The sequence below is a fragment of the Pygocentrus nattereri genome, chromosome 13, assembly GCF_015220715.1.
Source record: "Pygocentrus nattereri isolate fPygNat1 chromosome 13, fPygNat1.pri, whole genome shotgun sequence".
Classification (NCBI taxonomy): domain Eukaryota; kingdom Metazoa; phylum Chordata; class Actinopteri; order Characiformes; family Serrasalmidae; genus Pygocentrus; species Pygocentrus nattereri.
Genome location: NC_051223.1, coordinates 16482124 through 16507794, shown reverse-complemented (window position 1 = coordinate 16507794; position 25671 = coordinate 16482124). Strand labels below are relative to the sequence as shown.

Below are 25671 nucleotides of genomic sequence, written 5' to 3'. Positions count from 1 at the left end.
TATAACCCCACATCAGAAAACAGTCAGTTGTTTCCAACAATGTTTGTATAATTGAGGTTAGTTTCCCAATAAGTTAGCTTACAGTGTCCTAAACTCTACCGTGAACAATATTAATAAACCATAACAACGCGTATCTGCATTTACGTCGCATCTGACTCTTTGGAAGTACAGCTTGTCATATCAACATCAGCCAGAAGGAGGCAGTCAAGAAACAAAAGGCCAGGAGCTTGTACAAATATTGCATGTTTTATAAGGTTTTAAGTCACTTATTGAATTATACAGGTACTACTTAAAGCGTTGCTACTTAAAGCGTTATATATGACACTTTAATGTATTTTGGACTGACTTTACTAAACGGGATGTTTAACGGCCACATTGTCCGGCCCCGCCCTGCCTGTTCTACTCCTTTTATGGTCCTGTGAGCCCGTTCCACTCGCCCCGCCCTCCAGCGTCCACAAGCCCACGCCCCCTTGCGCGTGCACGAGGGGTGTACCGTGCCCGCGCCCAGTTCGCGCATTCAGGCGTCAGTCAGCAGCGCTGGCAGAGAGAGAGAGGAGAGCGTATCTCCACTTCAGCCATATGCAGTGAACCACTGGAGAGTCAGGGACCACCGCAGACGTGTAGAGTAGGCAGCGCGAGCAAAGCAACATGAATCCCCAGTGTAGCAGATGTAACAAGATCGTCTATCCCACGGAAAAAGTAAACTGCCTGGACAAGGTGAGTCATAACCTACAATAGGTCGTCATGTTACAACAGAGCTCAGACTGAAGCGCCTCTTTTACTCTGTTACAGTCGCTAAACCGCTGAAGAGCAGTTAGTTAACTGGATAATCGTACCGTACGGAGTTACTCTCGTCCGTGTTAGTGCAGTTTATCAGCATTTACTGATTTCCGGACAAACCATCCTCGCTAAAGTGTGCTCTCGTGAAGTACGATTAGATGGAGATAAAGGAGTTAGCTAACGTAGTCGGTTAACTCATGCAACTTGGTGCGAGAGCAGGAAAGGAGCCAGCTCGAGTTGGCTCCTTTTTTGCAACTTGTACGACCGCTTCCTGTTGAAACAGGCATTTCTGCGAGGGCCACACTGCCAGCTCTGCAGAAGTCTGTCTCTCCGCTGCAACGTTTTTGTCCAGATTGCAGTTGGAAGTTTTTAGACCGCGTGAATGATTGCAATGCTGGCGCAGAACCATATGCGATCACTTTTTTTCACGTCTGTTTTCGTGCAGACCCATCTTCTCTTGTTTGACAAAAATGTGGGCGTTGCCGTGAGCAGCATTGGTCTGTGCTGGCAAATGTAGGCCTAGATCAGTGCCAGTCCATACAACTTCTGAGAGTTGACATAGTTTAAGAGAGATGTAGTTCGCTTATTCCAGCTGAGTTCATAGACTGCATGTCTATAGACATCCCACGTTCAAAACTACGGAGGAATGGCTGCTCAAACCATTTATTAAAACATGGGGTTGTTCATGTGTAAGCATTTTGGAGACCTCGTCAGTTCTACCTGAAGATTAGATGGTCACAGGATTGTATTAATAGCTTGTGGTTGATGACAGCACATCCCTTTCCGGGTGCACTGCGACTAGCTTCGGTGTAGTTCTTGTGCAAAGGCTTTGTGGAGGCGTGTTTGTGGCTTTTCTGCCTGGAAAATCATAGAATAACGACCCAGTGCAAGATGAGCTGTAGGTCTGAGACAGATGTCATATATAAGACATCAGTGTTGTAAAAGACATGTTGAAAACCAGCCACTTTTTGGAATAAAGTCATCTCTGCCACTCATCTATTTCCAAGCAGCTGTTACATTCGTAGACAACAACAAAAGAGGAACTGGCCACAGTTGCCTTTGAAAGCTCAATTGTGCAACACATAGACTTAATCTAACTTGGCCTAAATCTGCTGCTTTTCATTGTAATGTTGAAGAAAATAAAGCTGCATCCACCAGTTTCACATGGCACGGTCAGTCTGAAACAGCTGAGCCAGACCCTTTTCCTCTTCCAACTGCTGGAATGTTCTCATGCTGTCATCGCCAATTTACTCCACATTGCAGTGGCCATCAACCATTGATTCAGTTGCCCCGTTGGGCCCCTTTTGAGACAGCCAGACTTTACATTGTGTTTCCAGATCAGCAGGGTTGATTATGAGGAGGGGTGGAGAGGTGGAATGGACTGGTGTTCTGCCCTTCTACAGCTCCAAGTTGCTGGCCTCAGCCTGTTTGAGAGTCTGCAGAATAACGGACATACCTGTCAGACAGATAATGATAAGCAAATGTCACAGAGTTGTATAATAAGTAACTGAAAGCTAGACATGGCAAGATGCCACTTGTTCTTTTCTGATACAGATATTGGAACGTTATGGTTCCCATTTAAAAGCTTTTAAATCATTTTTAATTAAAACATTTCTGTTAGGATGAGCATCTAAAAGTATTATGCTCAAACTTTTCAGACACCTTACTAGCCCACAGGAAGAATTACACATCTAACAACATCTCATCACACATTGTGAACCAAGTGTTATTTCAGATTGAATTGTGACAGATTCAGATCACTGGTATCTTATGTAGCATTTTCTGCCCATGTTGGCACAGGATTAATGTCTGGTATTAGATTGATGCTACCTCTACTGATAGCTAGTCAGTAGGTCTTCACTGATTGATATTGGCCTTTACAATGCTGATATTGCAAAGGGCCGCAATATACAGATAAGACTCTTGACAAACCACTACTTGCTCTGTGTGCTGTGAGCATCCTCAGCCAGCTCTGACAATCCAGATGATTGTCTATAGGCATTATGGTGAACCAACAAGTTTACAAGACCTAACATATGAAAATAATTTTGGTCAAAATAATACAGGCTGGTTAGCAAAGAGGCAGGGATGCTTAATCTGTGTTTTCTGTCTAAGTAACTCAATCTTGAACTTGTGGGCAACAAATATACATGTACAAAATATGTCCTTTGAATAACCGCCCAATATCCACAAAATCACCGACCTAAACTGACTGGATCATGCATACGTAAGAGTCCTCATTCAGTCAGATGGCTGATGTGGCTTGTCCCACCCACACAGCTTTAACAAAACTAGCAAATGCTAACAGTTAGTAAACTTTCTTTGCCTGTCATCCGTCGATCAGTTTGTTCAGCCAGCCATGCCAGCATTCACTGGGTGCACATCAAGCAGTAAAGTCAACGAAAGCCTTACCATTTTTAAGATGTCACCATACAAAAGCTGGATATTTTAAGCAAGCTATTAACACAGCGGGGATAGTCTACAACACTGTCTGCATACATACAGCCTGTTTCACTCATTTCTACCCACTCATGCTTTTGTGTTTAATTCTGTCTTAGTGGCTTTGCAGGATGGGCATGTTGGACTGAGAGCTGTCAGTCGCTTTAAGATAGGTCTGTTATATTAATTTTAGGTTGTATTTTATTATATTTATCTTTATTTTTCAGTTAAGTTGGATATTTAATGTAACACTTAATTTTGGCAAAAAATTTTTTAAAATATTTTTCACTGTGTTCCCTGTGTCTTTTAACATGCTGCATTAGGATTCACTACTGTGTATTAATAGTTTGTAAGCTGTATCACAATATCTAGCGATGTAATTGCAATACAGAGTATTGTCCATATTGTGCAGGTCTGTTAGTCAGGCATTTGGTGTCAGTATCAGTCATAGGAGAGGATGAAGCCCATATATGGCTGTGACAGGACTTTTTAGAAGGATTCTTATGCACACCAGCCATATTCCTCATAAAAAGGAGGAAGCACTTATTCATAAGTCAAATCAAACACTCATTGTTTCTCATTATAGGGACTTCCCAAACTTATGTACACTCCTATTAGGCTGTGAGTGTGTTTTGGGCAGTGACTAATACCATCCTTGGTGCGGGTGTGAAAAGTTACCAAGGCAATTGTGTGGCCTGTACACGCAAGTCCCAGCAGAATGAACTGACTTGCGTCTCTCTGTAGGGCCTCTTCCTCCGCAATGGCCTGGATTCAGGGAGGCTGTAGAGACCTACTTCAGATAATATCACTCAGCCACTAAGTAATTGCTTTACTTTTCTATGGCCTGGCAAAACATATGGACCCATTAAAGGTCAAAAGATTGTGCGCTATTTATTCTGGGTGCTGATACTTGTTTATTTTGAAGCTTATCTGCGTGAACCGTAATGATTCAAAGTAAGCCTTTCTAGATGTTCAGTACTGGAGTGTTTTTGATGTTGAGGGTAAAAATCATACTAGAAAATCTGATAATGTGTAGACAAGAAAATCAATTCTAACCCAACCATAGAAGTCAAAGGCTAAAGTACTAAAGTGAAGAAAAGAAAAGCTCCATGGTAGAGGTGTAACAATTCTGGAACTGAGGCCGAAACTGTAATACAGACGTCCACAGTTTCATGTCAAATGGTCTTAACCCCCTTCCCCTCACATCTCTTGGGTTAGCTGTTAGCCATTTGCCTAGCATGGTGACTAGTCAGCTATCCATGTGCAGTGCTCCTCCCTCAGCCTGCTTATTCAGGCAACCCTGTGGTCTTAGCCTGCAAGGTGCGAAAGTGGATTCTGATAATGGCTGTTAATAGTTACTAAATTCCAGCAGCATCAGACATTTGTAAATTGTAAGTCGATTAAAGTTTGAGTGTGACAGACACATACAAAACAGTATCCAGCCCCATTTTATGAGGCTGATGTTTGCTTCCTTTTCACCAGGTTTTTAAATAAATGGTTCTTATTAAAAGTGAAGGGACATCTAGAATAATACGGTTTCAGTATATTGACTGTGTAGTAATAAGAAGATTACAATAATAGTAACGAGAACTATATTTAACACACACACAATGCCTAAACCACTTATCCTTCTGGGTCACGGGGGAGCTGGAGCCTATCCTAGCTGTCATTGGGCGGACCATATTTAACAACGTAAATAAATCTAAAGTATTTTTCCATTAGAATGTGAACGGGTGCCTGAATACTAAGTTAACTGTTCAGAGTTAACTTAGATAACAACGAATTCTGCAATTACTTACTCGTTTTTGTCATTTTTGTAAGTAAGTATATGTATTTTACTTTGTCATTCCAAAACATTTGGAGTGCTTGAATGTAAGCGTGTTTTAAGCATGTTTGTGATTGAAAAGGCAGATGTTCCATGACTTTATTACTAACTATTCCAGATGAGGTCTAGAAACAGAAAATGTATTTCTCTGATAAATGAACATCGTCTGCTGAGCAGAAGAAATGCTGTCCTTATCCAGTGTTGTACCAGCTGTTTAGCTCACATCTCAAGGTTTTTTTTTTTTTTAAAAAAGCTGCCAGTTTCCCTTAGATTTCTTTTGAACAATAAAACATATTTTCAGATGTATTCTTCTGCGTGTTCATAAATGCTTGTGCTAAAGAGCTTTAGCCTTAGAACACCAGTGCTATCACTAAAAGAGCAATCCCCCAACTCCATCCATACATTAATTTTAGCTGTAATTTTAAATGCACTTTTTGGCAATTTTCCTTGTTATTCATTCATTCATTCATTCATTCATTCATTCATTCATTCATTCATTTTTAATTTGTTGATTAATTCTTGTGGATGCTCCAGTGTCAGTGTTAGTCAGAATGCACATCCCTACTGAAATGACAAGTATATCATGGCGTAAAATCTAACTGCATTCTATTCAGTGTGTACTGTCTTAACCTACCTACTGAAAAACACAGAGTATATGTGTTGTCACACCCCTACTCAGCAGCTTCTGTACTGGCTTTTTTTTGTTGATGCCAGCATTCTCAATGTTGTTCTGATATGTGTCCTTTGTCTCCTTACCCTGTTTCTTCTTATTACAGTATTGGCACAAAGGATGTTTCAGCTGCGAGGTCTGCAAAATGACTCTAAACATGAAGAACTACAAAGGCTTCGACAAGAAACCCTATTGCAGCCAGTAAGCTTTTCTCACCATCTTCTTCTTCTGTCTTCTTGTCTATCATTCCATCTGTCCCTCTGCCTCTTGAGGGTGTGTTTTCAGTCTGTCCTCCCTTCTCGAAGAACCGGAGTCTGGGGGTTTGGCAGGCATCATGTCCGTTATCTCCAGCATGTGAACCTCAGACTGAGCCAGCATTTGCACTGACAGATTATGTACAAACAAACGCAAATGTCTTGAGGTTTTATTGGGCTCTTGTGTCATTCTCACTCTGGACACAATGTGTAGGAGGTCAAACATTTGTCTGTTTTGTCACTGGCCAACAATCCGGAGCTCGTGGATGTTATGTCTTGAGAGCAAGTACTCAGAGAAGTGCAAACACGCTCTTCTTTCATTTCAATATTGCATCACTTCACCCATGATAAACACTCAGGCTTCTGTTCACTTGGAGCCCAGTCATTTTCTCAGGCTGCAAAAATGCTCCACACTGGGGAGGTGTCGTGTTGTATGATTTATTTATTTTTGGGGGATTCAGTGGAGTCATGCCAAACCATTTTTCCCTTGTTATTTAACGGAGTTTGAATTAGGGCTGTTCAGTTGTTAACCATTACTGCAGTAGGGGAAACTGGGGATGTGTACTATACATGAAAATTTGATAGATTTCATAGCAAGATTTTATGCTTTGAGTTAGAACTGCTAAGACAAATGTGTTAAAATTATCCTGGTCACGTCTATAGGTCTTTAGAACTGAAATTGCAGAAGACTGTAATATGCACATACTCTAAGGGCTTGGATGCGAAGCAATTAAAAACAAAAGTTGGGACGCTGTACAAACTGTAAATAAAACTAGAATGCAATAATATGCAAATTATGTAAATCCTGTATTTAAATGAAAATGGTACCAACACAACGTGAGAAATTTTATGAAAGTTTTTGAGAAAATGCTCATTTTGAATTTGATGTCAGCAACACAATTCAATAAAAATTAGGACAGGATATATAATACACTTGTAAAGTTGTGTCAAGCTAAAAAACACCTGATGGGTATGTGGTAACAGGTCAGAAACATGATTGGGTATAAAAAGAGTATCCCAGAGAGGCTGAGTTTATTTGTGAATAAAGACGAGGGATTCACCACCACAAGAACTTTGGGATTTTATCATCTACGGTACATAATATCATTAAAGAGATCCAGAGAAATCTCTGTATTCAAGGACTGGCCATGATCTTCAGGCCCTCAGGTGGCACAGCGTTAAAAACAAACTAGATTCTGTAGTGGAGATCAAGGCATGGGCCCAGAAACCCTTTCGAAAACCACTGTCTGTGAACACAGTTCACCACTGCATCCACAAATGCATGTTTAATCTTTGAAATGCAAAGAAGAAACCACAAATGAACAGGATCCAGAAACTCAACTGCCTTCTCAGGGCTAGAGCACTTTTAAGATGGAATGAGGTGAAGTGGAAAAGTGTCCTGTGGTTGGACTAATCAGAATTTAAATTTCTTTATGGAAGTCATGTACACTGTCCCCTGTGTCCTTCAGGATAAAGACCACCAGGGTGTCTATCAGTGCAAGGTTAAAAAGCCAGTATTCATGATGATTCATGTGCAATACTTAGCAATGTGCAATATTTAGTGTACATACAATACAGCTGTAAATATCTCCATATTTATATCTTGTAAAAAACATAGTTTTTAAATTTTGTTTCTATATTTATATTTATTTTATATACACATATATACAAAACGCATAGAACTGTGCACAACCCCTCCCCATTCTATTCCGTGTCATTTGTTTACATTGTGTGTTTGCACTGAGATGGAGTTGCTCTTAATCTCATTGTACTGTGTATAGTGACAATAAAGGCATTCTATTCTATTCTATTCTATGATTTGAGGGAGCATTAGTGCACATGGCATGAGTGACTTGCACATATTTTCAATTGAAAATACGGTTTGCATAAGTTGCATATCAATGCATTCTATTTTTATTTACATAAAGTGTCCCAACTTTTTTGGAAACAGGATAGTAACATTATTGCTAAAGAACATTTCAAAATTCATTCTTCAAAACCACAGTTATCTTACAGCAACATTCAGCATCTCAAGGACAGTTTTCCAGAGGGTGTGACAGTCAATTTTTTTCAGACAAAAACAAAAAGGAAATTTTGAAATCGAACACATTAAAACCAATGCTGTATTTTCACATCAGATGTGGCCACTCATTGTTTTTTGACAGTTTTTAATACTCTGGGTTGTTACAGACGCTCAAAATCCACCACACACAGTGCTTTGTAAAGTTGTCAGCTATGAGTTGGTGTTTCACATTTAGCAGAATAGGGTTACCCAGTGTCTGTTCCTTTGAGTCACACAGGCTAAAAGAAAAAATGTTAAATCCTTAGATTTTTATTTTTAGAAATAAAAAAATTATTTTTCTCAATTATTCATTCTTACATAATTTGCTAATTGCAGTTATTTGGGATGATCATTTGAGGTAGTAGCAATTATTTAAGGTGACTGCAAATCAGTCCAGTTATTGGATTTTGCAAAAATATTAAGCCACAGCAAACAAAATATTAATTTATGTTCAGTTGAGACAAATGAGTGTAAAAACGTTCTAACTTCTGTCTTCTGTTTTTTTAGCTACATGGCCTGTTTTTATTAGGCATCCCAGCAGACTTTTTTTATTTTTGCATATATTTTCACTCCTTAGAAGAAACTCTGCTTGACTACACATGATTCTGTGTAATAGATATTTGTGTGAGAGTATGTGTGTGTGTGCCCAAATGGGTGGTGTGTCAGTTTGACAGTGCTACCAGTGTTAGCTACTAAGCAAACATGGCATGGGAGCAAGATGGTTAATAAGCCAATTTGGCCAGTTTAATAGATGCATACAGTGAGCAAGAAAGTACAATTAATTTAAAAGTTAGAATAATATTGTAGTGTTCAATATCTTACAGCCATACTTTGACAGCACAAACAAACTCTTTAGAGACTATGTTTAACTTAAGCATCAGAACGCTACTTTCATGTGGAAGTGTCAAATTCTGCCTTTCACAAAGGTGCCTCTACAGGCACCAATCTCACTTCTGCACTAAACTGTATGCCTGTTTTGTGCCAAAGAAAGTGCCCTTTTGTCGCAGAGAGTCTTGTGTATCATGCTACAGTTGCAGCGTAGGCAAATGTCATGGGTTGCCAGGGAGGATAATGCAAAGTTCATATTTCCTCTGCGGTTGTTTTTCTACATCAAACTTCCATGAGGAATGCAAAGCACTGTGTATATTAGTAGCACCTCGATACATCAGTCAAATAGCATGGTCAAGCACTGGAGTGTATGCTTTTATAAAGCTTTCTGTGATCACCTGCAGCTCTGTGAAGATTTCATTCACTCTTCAGAGATTAAGACAAGCCCAGCAGACTTGAGGTCTTGATGCCTGAGTGTTGAATCCTCTTTGGCATATTTCTAAGTGACTCATGTTGCCTTTATGTGTTTATCATGTTAGTGTGGGAGAGAGATTTCATCCTAGATTTCATTCTGATGAGCTTCAGTTCACCGAGCTTTATTTAGGCAGACGTATGAGGTTTAATCTGACCTAATTTCTGTCTGATCCATTTTAGAATCAGGATATTCTTCAGAATGTCTAAATAAAAAGGTGAGACAATGCTCAAGACGGTGAGTTATTTATGAACCTGCTCCTCTGTTCCTCTACACCTATGAGAAGAGGATGTTTGTACAAGCTCGATTTTCCAGTTGCAAAAGTGTCCTTCCTCTAGAGCCCATCTAATTTGCCTGTTGGCTCAAACTCGGGGGAATGCAACATCGAAACATTGCTCAATTGTTATTTTCATGTGTCTATATTTTTGTATTCCAAGCTGAATGAGGGGATGGTTCTGGTTGAGGGTGGGTTGTGCAAGTATGTAATGGGGTGTTGTCAGAACTTATACATTTAGAACATTTATAAAATAGTGTATTTAACTGCATAAACTGCAGAATAACAAGTAACTTCAATATATTTCAAAAAATACAGTTAAAAATTGTCTTCAATACAGCAAAATTTGAGGACTACTGAAAATGTCTTATGCTAACGTGTTAAAGTTAAAATCATTAGAAGATTCAACATTATAAAAGTGCAATATTTGAAGCAAAAGTTGTGTCCTGGTCGAACACACTATCCACAAGCTAATATGTTAGCCCCAAGCTAACACATTAGCTACAAGCTACTATGACAGCCCCAAGCTAAACACAACATGCTAGTCATGATACCAAAATACAATACATTATGTTGTACATGCTATTTCTTCTTAAGTGGTAAATGTATGCAAATATTGAATCAAAATATTACTTCACTGTACATTGTACCTTTTTAATGGGGTACTGCTGTTTTGTTGTTATTTTGCACAAACAATATTTTTATATTTATATTATTTGTTCACAAACATCAAAACAGCTAAATGGTAGATATCACGAAAATGTCTTGCAAGATTGGGATGTTACACGTCGCCCAATGTTTTGTTTAATTTCACTTTGTTTCATGTATTTATTTTCTGTGAATAAGACCTTTGTGCATGTGTAGTTTGCTTAATAGCCCAAACTCCCTTCCCAATTGGAGTGAGAAGTTGACATGAGGCCAGATAAGGTCAGGACTGGAACAGAGACGTGTTCATGCATGCGTAAGATCATGAACTGAGTAAGAAAGTATAGGTTTCAGGGTTTTGGAATGGCTTTTGCGTTTTCAGGCCATCATAGTGAAATATTCAACCTTTGGCTTTGTGGATTGAGTCTACAAGCAGTTTCCACCACTGAATGAATGCATGCCCTTTCTCTGTGTTCTCCCTGGCTCTGAGACAGAATATTTCTTACCAGCTGGACAAGCTGGACTGTCTCAACACTCAGTCACACCCACAGTGCAGGACTTGGATCCTGTGCAACTGAATTTGTAGAAGCTGAGGTGTAAGTGCTTGCCATATCATGCACGATCGAGTCACATTGATCAGTTTGTCACACATTTTTTCCCCAACTATTTTTTACAGCAGAGTGATGTAAATGTTGAAGTCTATATAAAAACAGTTCAAGTAAGCTTGTTTGTATTCGAGCCCATTGGTTAGTGATTGTGCTGTTTGAACATGCACAGACTGGCACATGTGCATACACTCACCTGCTGTACATACTGAGCTGAGTTCGGTTCAAGTGCACCAAAACTTGTGTACTTGAAAGCGGGGGGGGGGGGGGGGGGGGAAATACTGCATGGACTGAAGAGTGACCAGGGATTATAGACAGAAACCAAGTTTCTCTCCACCCTGCTTCCAAATTCCAGTGAAGAAGGATGCTTAGAATGCAGGGAAAGACATGTCTAAGCAGGCTTTCAGCTGCAGGGATAGAGCTCAAGCATATTTTTATTCATGCTGCAACTGCTTTCTTCAGCCTCTTCTCTAATCTTTTACTTTATTGTAATCAGTTCTTGATGACCTTCTCAATGAGGCTGCAAGAATTAGTATGCAATTTGTAGGGGAGAAAATCCATGTTTATATTAGAGTGGGAGTGATCAATCTTGAAAAATTAGCAATTTGGGACAAAATGATCACTAAAACCATAAGTGTTATACAGTAATATTCATTATATCCTTTTTTCTTTGTATTTTTGTACATCACTTGAGCTCAGCAGATTGTCTCAGATTGTCAAAATTTTATGATGAATGGACCAATAGAATTAAAATTGTACAACAAAAAATTGCAGTGCATGAACTTACATTAAAAATTAAGAACATTTTTGCTTTCTCCTCTAAAGTTATCATTCTGGAGATACTTTGTGGGACAGTTCCATATGGCCTTTTCACACAGTCAGTTTTACATATCAAAAAATGTATTTAAAAAAAAAAAAATAATAATGTGTTGAATTTGAGAGCCACAAACGTGAACTCTGATATTGTCTTTTACATCAGAGCTTATGGTGACTCCTGTAGTTTGTTTGCTCATTTAAATCAGCTGAGGAGGTTCCACAAGCTCACCCACACACAAGTCAGTAAAATTCCCCATACTGATTTATGAACTTTTTAGCAGAATGGGCTGTTAACCATTGTTACAACTTGTTAGATCTGTTTCTTCATTAAAAATTATTGTTCCACAGCCCTAATTAATATTGTTATATCAAAATTCATCAGTAAACAGCAGCTAGCTTTTTCGAATTCTGTAAAATAATTAAAAACATGTAAGAAGTAACAAAAACAAAATAAACTATTTAGAGTGTTGGTAATTTATCTTTTGTTTTTAGTCTGAAGAGCTATGAATGGGTTGCTGTTCTTCATGTAATTGTTACTGTTTAACCTGTTTAAGTGGCGAAATAATTGGTATTATTTTCATCTATAAATGACTGTGACAACCCTAATAAAGTGTAGTACAAGTGTTCTCTTTGATAAATTTAATAAGCATATTTGCTCTTTTGAAAGGTGCTAAACTGTTTCTTTGTGCTTGTGTTTTTCAGACACTATCCCAAGACATCCTTTACCAGTGTGGCTGATACTCCAGAGAACCTCCGGCTCATGCAGCAGAGCAAGGTGCAAAGCCAGGTAAGTAGCATTCGTCCTATCCGCCTTCGTCCTTCTTCTTTTGCAGCCCTGACCCCACCTTCCCCCCCCACCCCCGGTCCGGTTCCACCCCATTGCTAATCCTCCATGTCCATTTCCTGTCTGCCCCTTGGCATCCGTTCCCATAAATCCAGTGGGAAAGCCAAACTGGTCTGATGACATTTGTTATTTACCTTGGAACGGTTGATGATTCACAGAGTCTGTATGTGATGCTGTTTAGGTGCTTTTTTTTCTCTCTACCAATACTTTCATTGTGTTTTGAAATATTCTATTAATCACTATTTTCTACATAGCAGTGCACAGCAATGCAGTACATTTTACCTTTAACAAAGAAAAGTTTCAGTACTTGTAACTCATTTAAATGTATCTACAAATAGTTACTTTAGTTACTCATATGTCTTTAAGAAAGTACTGAAACAGTTTATTTCAGTAGTGACATGAAAAATGTAGGACAGCATTTTTAATAAAGTTTTTTATTTGTTAAAAAATTAAACATGATAAATCTTTCACACAAATTTCACAAGTTGAATTTAGGGATTAAGGTTTGGGACAGTGACCGCCCAATAGAAAATACACAATAAATTATGGTTTTCTATATATATATGTAGTTTATTACTGTCTCAATTAATGCCTTGGGTTTAAATAAATTGTAACAATCACTGTAAATATTTTAGGCCTGAATACTTTTTACATTATTATATAAATAGATTTTTTTACAGTTTGGACTAATTTGTTAGAATGCTCTATAAGTAATGTACTTGTTCATGTGGTACCTGCAGCTACTTACTACACAATTTCAGTTGTGAATGTGACTAGCACAGAGCAAGCATGGGCAAAAACTTTACACCACGAGCAATCTTCCAAAGCATGTAAATGTCCTAATATGAAACTAAAGGATAAAGATCCCCATGCTGAAGAAGGCCCACAAGCCTCACCTGAACGGGCCAGACTTTATTCAGGAACAGCTATGTAAGCGTTACATTTTATCCCTAAATATTTAATTTTAAGGCAGCCACTTCTGGACTGTTTCTACTGGCTAGTTTCTAAGCTATATCTTGTTCAGAGCTAACACAGGGGTAGTGGTTTGCCTTTTAAATTATGTTTACTGTGATTGACTATTTCTGAATAAAATATTGAAAAACTGTTGGGTTTATTTCATATGTTCCAGTTTTGTATCGATTTTTAGAAAATAACTCAGAAGTTATGTTTTTTTTTCCTCCAGGGTATTATGGGTATTCCTTATATCCTTAATATATGGGCATATTGATCAAGGTTGCATAAAAAGAGCACTTTTTTGACCACCTTTAATACCATACAAACTACTTTGTGGCTGATTCTTGAAACATTTATATGATGTGGAAATGGCTGAAAATTTCAGTAAAATGCTAAATGAGTCTCAATGCATGAAATCAAGCCCCAGCCTACCAGCGTTCATTTTACTATTATCTAAATGAGGCACACCCTAATTTATGCAAATGTTTCTAGGGAGTATTTGGCAACTCATGAACCTATGGCTGTGCTGAGAGGCGGAGTTTGAGTGCACTGCTTCCCCTACTGACGAAACTATAGTGTTAAAATGATTAATTTAATAATAAAATTCTGAAATTAAGAATAAAATGCGAAACAAAGTCTTACATTTTTTTAAGACTATGGTGTGTAATGTTTGTGTGCAGTGTGATGATTTTACTAAACTAACAGATTTAAATACTAAATTTGTGTTTCGTGTTTTTTATTTTGTCTGGGTGGTGTTAGTAATATAAAATAAAAACACAGTCTGTTTTCAAATGGAACATGAAATAATTGCAGCATTTGTTTATAGCAGTGTAAAATAAGTGTATCCACTATTGTACTGACATGCCATGTGCACAAATTATTAGTATTGTTATTTTCTGTCTTTTGTTCTTATTACAGATTTTATTGTTCATTGTTTCGTTTAGCTAACCACAAATCAAGCATTTTTTCAAATCGTTAACCTCTTGCATTCAGTTTCACACACACTCCTCCCAGACGTGAGTTTGATCATCCAGATATGCTAAAGATGAAAACGGCAATCTCTTAGTGAAATTTGCATGTGCTCATTGAACAGTCAGATTTGACTGTATGCAACTTTGAGGAACATGGGCCGTTGCTTGCATGCTACTTATTTGTAGTGCATTGTGTAATTGTAAATGTGCACCGGATATATGTCACTTTATTTTCAGAGAACCGTTAGAGCATAACTTCCAAAACAACATGCTATACAGTGAATAGGACACAGTTTCGGACGTAGACATTGTCACCAGTGCTCTCGCCTCTGTGACTCTGAGATCTATGGGTCCTGCTGTTGTGACAATTGGATTGCCTTGGCAACGAATTCCACCAGACGGACTCACCATACCCTCCAAAACACACAGCATTGCTGTCCATACCCCCCACTGACACACACACAAGCCACACCAGTGGATGCATGTAATGGGCAGTGACTGACCATAGCCAATTAGCACTGTAAAGTCAACTTCTATTACTGTCTGCTAACCTGAAAGGTGCAGGAAAGAGGCACCCTCTTGCAAAAACACTGCAGGCCTACTGATTGCAATCAACATATAACACAATATGCGTGTTACATCTATAAGTGACCCAAGCATAAAAGGTAACGCTTCCAGTGAAGTTCCTGTAAGGTCATGCTCCCCATGTAGCTTCTGTAAGCGCCATCTGTTCTCCCTTTCTCTCTGTGCCATGATCCTTCTGCTTGTCCTCCTTTCCCCAGGCTTCTCTCACTTACCCCACCCTTCTTTTTCCCTTTTTTCCTGTTTCCTAGTGACCTTTCTCCACCTTGGTTGCTCTTTGTTACTTGCCCTAATAAACGTGAATAGAAACAGCTTAGCATTTCCCCCTATTTACAAAGTAACCTTTGCAGGTTTAATTTTAGCAGATATCTGCAGTTTTGAGTTATTTGACAGTTGGAGTAATGTCAGTCCTTGAGACTCCTGTTGGTTAAAAAAGAAGGAGAGAGGTGAGCAATATGTTAAAATATCTTTAAGCGTCCTCAGTATGCCTTAAACACTAAACAATTTCATTTACCATGAAAAGGACTGATTTTGACCTGTACCCATTAACAATAGCTTGTGTATAGCAACTACATTAACTGCCTTGAAACAAGTTGATTAGATGTCAGTCCAGTATGTTTCATATTTTTATCACCGTTTTAACAGTTACTTGATATTTTATAGTGTACAATGTTATAGTTTTACCATATCGTCCACGCTTAACCTGAGTATGTTTTAGGGAGCTGCAGCAACAGTGTGGATTAAGGACAGGGAACCTCCCCTGAAGTAATTAACACTGGCAGTCCAGATTAGATTAATGGCAGCGGGAGGAGAGATGTTTGTTTTGACAGGGAATAAATTGAGGATTAGAGTATAAATACTGCATTACTAGGCATTACCTCAGAGCCATGATGCAAAAAAGATCATTCAAATGCTGTCTGGAAATAGCTATGAACATAAACACACACTTACATGCCTTTTCATCTCTTTTGTGCACACACACACACACACACACACACACACACACACACACATTCAGCAACAGCACAAGCCCATAAAAGCACAAGGGCCCAGGGATGGTCAGTGGTGTTGCAAAAGCCTATTACACTCATAGCAGAGGTGTTACTCATCATTTTTGGCATAGTTGTGTGGCAGAGGGGGGTCTTTCCCCTCTCTCTTTTCTATTTAGGGGCTTTGTTTAAAGGCTGTGAGAGAGCACCCCTGGGTCAGCTCTGCTTGGCCACTTTATGGGGAATTTCCGGGACGATGTAGAAGCAGAGGGGGGGATGGGAAGATGTCAGTCTGGAGAACGTCATGGAAAGAGAAGGGGGCTTGTGTGTATGTAGTGTTATGTAGCAATACATCATCTCAACTAGTATATCAATATTGGTATCCCAACGCTACAATAACAAAGAACTCCAATATATGTCATTTGCTAAGGTCCTCAGATTCTTTTAATGAGAATTTCAAAATGTGTATTTAACTAAAATGACTTTTTGGAAACATGTTGATGCTTATAGGTGTCATTTTAAGAAAGGCAGAAGGATACATTTCAGAAGAAGCTCAGATTTTAGAGATTTGTAGAGTAGGCCAAACTCATACTCTGTTTTTGTCTTTTTGGATCCTTTTGGTCTAAAACAAAATAATAAAACTCATGTGTAACCAGTTGCAAAGCAGTGCAGAATGTTGTCTCAAACATAACATAATGAAAATAAATGTTAAACAGGAATTAGACACCAATGTATTTCCTCACAAATGTACTTAAGTAGAAGTAAAAGTATGATCATTTGAAGATACTATACCCATTTAAAATACACAGCTATATAGTACTTTACAATACTATACTGTGCATACAATACACCAGGAATATCTTTGAGTATATGAAAGTCATATACCCAATAGGTAGTAACTACTTGCTACCCATCGTCAGGTTTGTAAGAGATTCTTTTAGCACAGGGTACTAGTATTAATGGGTTCATTAACTTTATAAAGATACTTTTAAAACCTAAACAGCACCTGACTTTTTGAAACACTGTGATGTTGAGTTCTTGTATGTATTGGTAACATCACTCACCCCCCACCCGACCCCTTCTCCTTTCTAAGTCGGTCAACCATGTGTGTGTTGAGAGTGTTTGTGTGCGTTGGGGTGTTTCGATTTGGGTCAGGAGACACACACACACACACACACACACAGGCAGGGCTATAATGTGGGGGTTGGCGTGTTTTGGATGGTGATGGGCAGCATTGTGTCAAAACACACACACACACACACACACACACACACACATTAGTGCACTGCACAGCCTGTTCTGTCTACTAGTACTAGCTGCCCACTGCCTGACATATTTTGTTTTCCACTCATTCTTCATTTCATACTAATCATCATATAAGCAGCCCACAATAACCAAGCAAGGCCACACACTGTTATTAATAATTCATCCATAACCCACAATATGGTACTTGTGGCTAGAGGCTAAAGAATACTCTTGCTGTTCACTAGAAAGATACAGTCAAATCGCTCTTACTCAGCCAGCTTGCCATAAAATAAAGGACCTATAAGAGCAGCTCTATACCAGCAGTCCATAAAGTGAGTCTGGAGATTATCTGTGTTTGTAGAGCAGTAAAATACAACTGCAGTAGATGTGAAACTACCAGACTTGATTTTTGAGGCCCCCGTCATGCCATAGCTAATTCTGCAGGACACTGTCACTTTTGTTTGCCTCGACGCCAGTTTCCACAAATGAAGGAACTATGTGGAAGGTGGAACTATATAGTTCTTCACAAACATACTGTTGCTGTTGTTTATTTTCTTTCAGTATGTGTTTTGTGTGAGTGTGCAATGAGGATTTGAGCTGAAACCACATCAGCCTGCGCAGCTCTAACTTTAATTTAGAACATGCACTCACACTTTTTTTTTTTTTTGCACACAAGTCATTTCTTTTTGCACATCCTGTGTGTGTTTGTGTTCTGAGTTGGAGTGTATATGTAAGAGGTTTATATATATATATATATATATTTTTTTTTTAGAGGCTGCAACACTGACTGTGGTTGACCACACATCCCTATTCATAGCTCACATTTTAAGAGCTCACTTTAAACAATTATTTGGAGAGGGTCACCTATACAACCATACACTATATAAGATATGGAACAATACTTAACAGTCCCTGCAGATTTTCTTTGTAGGGCCATCCCTATCGACTATATTAGTGATTTAGGAATTCAGTAAATAAATGCCTGTTACGTGTGGTGATCGTATCCAGAATTGCAATAGAGCTCATCTGTCTCCATGGCCATGAAGTTGGGTGATTTAAATGAAAGAAACGTGCCTGCAAGATGCACTAAAGTATAAAGTTTGTAGTATATGAAATGCTCATGGAGAGGAAACCAGTGATTACATTGTACCAAATTGAAAACTGTACAAAATATGATATTTGATATTGTATCTTATGGACGTTTTTTTTTCCTTTGGTAAACATGTGTTCATTCTGATTTTGATGCCAATAACCCATTACAAACATGAGCATTTCAACCACTGTGTTACATCACCTGTTCATTTAACAACATTTTAATACACTTTTTGGAATTAGTCACCAGTTTTGAAAATTGAATTGTATGTCATTCTCATGTATAGATTGCATAGATATACAGTTATAGGGCATATGTATGGGCATTTGTTGCCATGTTGTTTTGTTTACAAAAAACAATAATGCTGATAAGGTAAAACATGAAAAAACTGCTTTGTAGTGTTTTTAATGAATTATTTAAATGCAGGTCAAAGTGAAATTAAAACACTGCTTTCAATGTTCATTTACATTTTGCATACTGTCCCAGCTCTTTTGGAATGATCTCATAATCTGTTTTCTTTCAATGCGTTCTTTCCATGTATACACACTCACAGAGCACTTTATTAGGGACACCTCCCCGTTTCTATACTCATTGTCCATTTTATCAGCTGCACTTACTATATAGGTGGACTTTGTACTTCTATAGTTACAGACTGTAGTCCATCTGTTTCTCTGCATACTTTGTTAACCCCCTTTTACCCTGTTCTTCTGTGGTCAGAACCCCCAGAGGTCCAGCACAGAGCAGGTATTATTTGGGTGGTGGACCATTCTCAGCACTTCAGTGACACTGATGTGGTGGTAGTGTGTTAGCATGTGTTGTGCTGGTAGAAGTGGATCAGACACAGCTGTGTTTGTAACATCTGGTGTTACAATAGTCCACCAAGCAAAATATCCAGCTAACAGCATCCTGTAGGCACTGATGAAGGACTAGAGGATGACCAACACAAACTGCAGCAGTAGATGAGCTGTCGTCTCTGACTTTAAATCTTCAAGGTGGACCAACAAAGTTGTAGTGTCTAATAGAGTGAACAGTGAGGGGACACAAAATTCCACTAGCACTACAGTGTCTGGTCCACTCATACCAGCACAACACACTAACGCACCATCACCATGCTAGTGTCACTGCAGTACTGAGCATGATCTACCACCCAAATAATACCTGCTCTGTGGTGGTTCAGTGAGGGTCCTGACCATGGGGAACATGAAGAACAGGGTAAAAGGGGGCTAGAAAAGTATGCAGAGAAACAAATGGACTGCAGTCTGTAATTGTAGACCTACAAAGTGCACTTATAAGGGAAGTGGAGCTGATAAAATGGACAATGAGTGTTGATGTTCCTAATAAAGTGCTCGTTGAGTCGTGTGTGTGTGTGTGTGTGTGTACACATACACACCCAGTAAATTTTATTTCTTTAATTAATTCATTGTAACTGCTTCGTTTCTTACAGGTGCTGTACAAAGAGGAATTTGAGAAGAACAAAGGGAAAGGCTTCAGTGTGGTGGCCGACACACCGGAGATGCAGAGAATCAAGAAAGCACAGGACCAAATCAGCAATGTAAGGGCAGTGTTAACCGTCCTAAATGACCATGTGCTAACAGTCTAAAACAAACTTCTTAACCCAAATGAGATCTTTAGTCACTTCTACATGGAGACTAAACAGATATGACTTCAGATACCCCTGGCATTTAAAAGGTAATTGATATAATGACTGAGTTCATGTTCAGGCACGTCTCTCTCTTTCTATCCCTCTCTCACTCTTTCTCCCTCGCTCTCTCTTGCTCTCTCTTTCTCTCTGTCTCTCTTCCCTCCCTCTCCTGAGCTCCACTTCCTGTCCCTCCGGCTTTGCCACAAGTTGTTCCCTTGCTTTTTTTTTTTCATGTCTGTTTAGTATAAGATCCAAAAATCTTTCACTAGCAAAGTGTTCTCCACGCCCCACGGTCTCACTTGTTGAGAGTGTTGTGTCTCTCTCTCTCTCTCTCTCTCTCAACTCTGTCTTTCCCTCCCTCACCACCATCTCCTGTCGTGGCTTGTTGCCAAGCAACCCTCTGATCATGTGACTGGTGCTTAGGTGTCATTTCCTCCATTTCTGAATGTGCCTGTGTTCTTCCTTAAAGGGTAGTGCCTGCAACTCATTCAGAACAGTGCAAATGGCTACACTAAAGAGCATACTGACCCCTTGTGCTTGAAATGAATTATTGCAGGGGTGCAGTTAACAAATTGAATCAGGTGTGCTTAAGGAAAGACATTACCAAATTGCTGGACACTAGCTCTCCAGAGTTTTGCACCCCTGAATTAATTTATTGCTGAACCACTTCATTGTGTTTGAACAGTGGGATCCAAAAAACACTAGTGAAAATGCTTCTATTTTGTATTATTCATGTAATACAACCTTTTTTCATCACAAATTATATCAGTAACATAACAAAAAAATTTCTTAATTTAATTTAATTTAGTAGAATTTTGTATGTTGTAAAGAAGCTTCATGTGCACTGAAGCTGGACTCTACAAGTTCATGCAAATCTGCTAATGAGTAGATCCGTTCCACCTGAGAGCTGAGCACAAGCTTCCGTGTAAGAAATAAAACTCATAAATAAAGCTGACCTTTTGTACAAAGGCCTTAACATGGTCAATATTGCACATATGCTTACATTTGAATAGTGACCTAGATTTTTTTTTTTCTTTTGTTTTTTAATTCTTAACATTTTCTTTCCATGATTACATGGTCTCACACTTTTGTACTGCACTGTATGTACAGGATGTTTTATAATGCTTCTTGTTTCATCAGATAAAGTATCATGAGGAGTTTGAAAAGAGCCGAATGGGAGGAGAGGCCCAACCTTCTGACAACAATGCCGGTAAAGGTATTAATAAATATATTTTGAAATATCATTGCTGAAATGTATGCTTTATGGAAGAAGGGGGGAAAAATGTTCTTAACTTTAATGCTTGTTAATGTAATAAGATTTTATTACAAGTTTTTTTAGACCATTTCAGTACTAACACTTGTGAATAAAGTAGAGCTAAAGTAAAGAACCATGGAAAAAAGGCACAAAAGAGCACAAAGCTCAGCTGAAAGGAGTCCATTTGTCACGATATGTTTACACAGTGTTTGATATGGCAACAATGTTTCACAAGGTACAAGGTCTCATTTTTCACTTTTTTTGGGGAATTGTTGCACATAACAGACTGTGGTATCATACCTGTGAATTAACCATGTTCTTATCTGTGCAGCCTATCAGCCTTCCAGCCCTCAGAGTTACAACTATGAGCCCCAGCCCCCACGCTCTGCTGCACCTCCACCGGCTTCTGGTGGTGGGGTATGGAACTTCACCCTTTCGTTTGCTACTCAAAATGTAGTTAAAAACAAAATGCATTATATGGGCAAAAGTACACCTCTTTATCACTGAATTCAAGTTTCATTCAGTCCCATTGCCACAGGTATATAAAATCAAGCACCTAGCCAGGCTGTTGACCTTTACAAACATTTGTGAAAGATTAGGTTGTTGTAAAGAGCTCACTGAATTCGAGCATGGTATTATAATAGGATGTCACTATTGAAACACGAGTTTCTTTGGAGCGATGAATCAAGAATCTGGTAGTCTGTTGGATGAGTCTGGGTTTGGTGAATGCCAGGAGAACATTACCTGCCTGATTGCATTGTGCCCCAGGAGTTGGGCTCAGCCCCTTAGTTCCAATGAAAGAAACTCTTAATGCTTCAGCATACCAAGAGATTTTAGATAATTATATGCTTCTAACTTTATTGGAACAATTTGAGGAAGGCCCTTTTCTGTTCTAGCATGACTGTGTCCCAGTGCACAAAGCGAGGTCCATAAAGGCATGGTTGGATGAGTTTGGCGTGAAAGACTGGCCTGCACAGAGACCTGACCTTATCCCCATTGAATGCCTTTGGGATGAACTTTTAAACAGAGATTGCGAACCAGGTCCTCTCTTCTAACATCATTGTCTGACCTCACAAATGCTCTTCTAGATGAATGACAAATTCCCACAGAGGCACTCCAAAATCTTGTAGAAAGTTTCCTAGATGAGTAGAGTGAGACAGACTCCAAATTAATGCCCATGGATTTAAAATAGGATGTCATAAAAGGTCCTGTAGGTGTCCCAGTACTTTTGTCCATGTTGTGTAGTTTGGCAAAGAATCTTGACTTAAGACACTTTCCCCTTACCACGGATGTATTTGATCAGAAAAGACATGTCCAGTGTCTGAAGTCTGCTTCTTTAGTTTTGCACTGGAGCTATAAGACTAATGTGACTTAGCAAGTAATTGAACCTATTAAAAGGCTGCACTTCCTACTGGAGTCTGATGCATGTGTAGAGATGCAGAACAGTTTGCTGAGGATCTAATAAAGTAATTGAACACCCATAAAGGGCCCATATCATGCAAAGCCAAATTGTCTGAAATAAAAATAAAAAAAAAGGTGGATAAACACTTTTAAGATTTAAAAACATTCATTCCCCAGTCTTCGGAGTCTATATATACATACTGCTAATTTTAAATTCACCAGTTTCGTGATGTCATGAAAACTTACAGCTTACACATTTACATTACATTCACAGGCCTGTTCAGCTAACAGCAGTTCAGCCCTGCCTTTTTATTCTGGTATTATAAGGAATGTTGCAACCCAGACTACCTTTTAAATAAGACACAGTACAGGGAATCCGATCAGAACAGAGCTCACTTACATACATCAGTCTTAAAGCAGTAGTAACAAATACAGCCTGTTTAAATCTAACTTGACAATGTAAGGTTGCAAAATGGTTATGTGAAAAGAAGTTATGACTGTTTCAGTACATAAACACCCCATAAACGTCATAAGGGGACCGTAAGGAAAAAATGAATACAGGAAAAATGTAGGATATTGGTGCGTCTGGAATTCCCCCAAGAGCAAATGGCGAGGTCAAATGGATGAGGGCATGTTAAAACCAGTACTGAACTGGTGGCATGTATGAACAGAGCCTCTGAGATTACTTAACAAATTAGCACAATATGAGGCAAATGTGCGGTGGTGATACTAATTAGTGGGGTATTAGCTTCCATTACTTGTTAGCTACCATAGCCTCATAGCTCCAGTATACATGTATTCAGTCACCCATGTTGAAAAAACGTCTTAAACCGAATTCCATGCTGGTGTGTGGTGGTCTGGTGCTGGTTTAACTGGTCACCCAGCATGATTTTGTCAATTTTCTGGCACATCAGCATCCAAAACATGACACATGCTGCTATTCCTGTGCTGTTTCTAGCAGTTATGTCCACTGAGATGTTAGCCCAACAGTAATCTATCTATGTGTCTCTGTGTTTTTGTTCAGAAGCGCTACAGAGCGGTCTATGACTATGTGGCAGCTGATGAGGATGAGGTATCGTTTGCGGACGGAGACATGATCTTGGACGTGCAGCAGATAGACGAGGGCTGGATGTTCGGCCGCGTCGAGCGCACTGGCCAGCAGGGCATGTTACCTGCCAACTACGTTGAGGCTATATAAGCAAGAGTCAGGAGAGAGGAGGAGAAGGATACAGGAGGGAGGGATGCACAGAGGAACAAGCCGTGTACCATTTACACTTAAGATTTATTTTTCCCCCCAGTTTCACTATTTGTTTAGCTTGGTCTTAATTAAATGAGAGAAACATGATCAGGCACCTAAGCTTTAGCTCTTTAGAAACAATGCTAATATGCTTAAAGTAAAAACTGCTCCTGTCAGCTCAATGAGTTTTTTTTTTTTTGTTTGTTTGTTTTTTTTCTTTTTTCTTTTTCTTTTTTCTTTTTTTTAATCTTTATTTCATTTATTCTCCTTTTTCCAGTGCAGAGAAGTTTGTTGGGTATGTGCATTGCTTTGCCTTTGCATTGAAAAGTATGGCTCAGTTTGTTCTCCATATGTGGATTCAAAAGTTGCAGTGGAAAGTGTTGAAGTGCGATGTCTTTCAGGGTGATTAGTTCTAGAAATGAAAGTTAAGGCTGCAGTGTATGCTGGGAAATGCAGTTTCAGGCAGTTGTTTATCTGAACGGCCAGATGAGTGGCCAGCACTCATTGCTCAATCATTGTCTTAATCGACAAAGTCTTAATCACAAGCTTGTTATAGCAAGCACTGCAGACGGGTGGGGGAAGCCCTTTAGAGTTCTTTTTATGCACTTTGAGGGGGAAGAAATACCAACAAAAATAAGGGTTTTATATGAAAAATAGATATGGTACAGTAATTTACTGAAAACATCCTGAATTGAAAAAAGCATCCATAATATTTGAGGTTTTATAGAATTCTGAGTATATATAAGCATAATCAGTGACTTATCATTCCATTGTTATTTTGTAATGAAGCATTCCAATCCATGATTATATTAAATAAATAACTGATATTTGAAGCACATGGTGTCTTTTTTTTTTTAATTTTCTTTAACCACAGTAATAAGGAGCAGTAAAGATGATGGAAAACATTTTGTAAAGGCATACAGCGCTGCAGGCTTGGGCACCTAAGAAATATTTTTAAAACCTTTTATCTGGGCAGTATGTTTGTGTGTGTTTTATTTTTTTGCCACATATTAGTATAAATACAATCAAGCAATTCTGAAAACAAAAATTCTTGTTTTATGCAAAGAAAAAGAGATGTGCTTATTAGAAGAACACAGGTTTGATTCCAGATTTCTCCTTGACACCTCTAGCCATCACAAATTTGTTCAAATCCACCACCGTCACACCTGATTTAACTCAATGAATGACTCATTCAGCCAAAACAGGTATTGAGTGACAACTACATTTAACACTACTGGCTTGAGGAGAGGTTTTAAATGGTTACGCGAACCCCCTGCCATATACTGTATGAAATCACCTTTTTATTTTTTCTAATAGTTTTTTTCTGAACACATCAATTCCTAGATTACTGTCCAGATAAGTAGCTTTTTAATATAATTTTCTCAGAAAACTTCGCATTGAAGGACAGAACTTTGCACCAACTAACATGGGGTAAAATGTAGCATGAATATTTTACATACCTAAACAGGTTCAAGTAGAAGGTGCTTGTGGTCATCCCATGTTCCCAAAGCAACATCACCTTTGAATTTTGATCACTAAGCAATCAGATATTTCTCACAATTCACTGTAAAGATTGTTTTGGACCTTGAAAGTCACAGAGGTCAATATCACGTTAATTCTTTTTTGGTGGCTGATTTAATAGCATGGCATTTCAGACATTTATTGCAGTCATTAATTGCTCTTCAAGATACAGTAAACATTTACAGTTAATCATCAATCTACATTATACATCTCTGCAGATTCCCATAAAACCAAGGCACATCTGTTGTCATTTTATGTACATGATAA

General features: G+C 38.7%; 1 protein-coding gene across 2 annotated transcripts; it reads left to right on the top strand.

Annotated features, from left to right (window-relative positions):
• The first annotated feature begins 499 nt into the window (after window positions 1-499).
• On the top strand, window positions 500-24719 carry LOC108424884 (LIM and SH3 domain protein 1-like). Of its 2 annotated transcripts, none has more exons than XM_017693164.2 (7): window positions 500-717; window positions 5821-5915; window positions 12373-12457; window positions 19793-19900; window positions 21131-21200; window positions 21577-21662; window positions 23671-24719. In XM_017693164.2, the coding sequence occupies exons 1-7, from the start codon at window positions 649-651 to the stop codon at window positions 23842-23844; spliced, it is 687 nt and encodes a 228-aa protein (XP_017548653.1). In that variant the 5' UTR covers window positions 500-648; the 3' UTR covers window positions 23845-24719. The 2 variants fall into 2 exon arrangements, with proteins under 2 accessions (XP_017548653.1, XP_017548652.1); XM_017693163.2 differs by having other exon boundaries at window positions 21131-21206.
• The last annotated feature ends 952 nt before the right edge of the window (window positions 24720-25671 follow it).

Bases quoted from the DNA above. Each gene is read 5' to 3' on its own strand.
- LOC108424884 (XM_017693163.2), top strand. From the start codon at position 649: ATGAATCCCCAGTGTAGCAGATGTAACAAGATCGTCTATCCCACGGAA. The intron at 718-5,820 runs GTGAGTCATAAC...TTCTTATTACAG, and splicing joins AAGTAAACTGCCTGGACAAG to TATTGGCACAAAGGATGTTT. The intron at 21,663-23,670 runs GTATGGAACTTC...GTTTTTGTTCAG, and splicing joins CACCGGCTTCTGGTGGTGGG to AAGCGCTACAGAGCGGTCTA.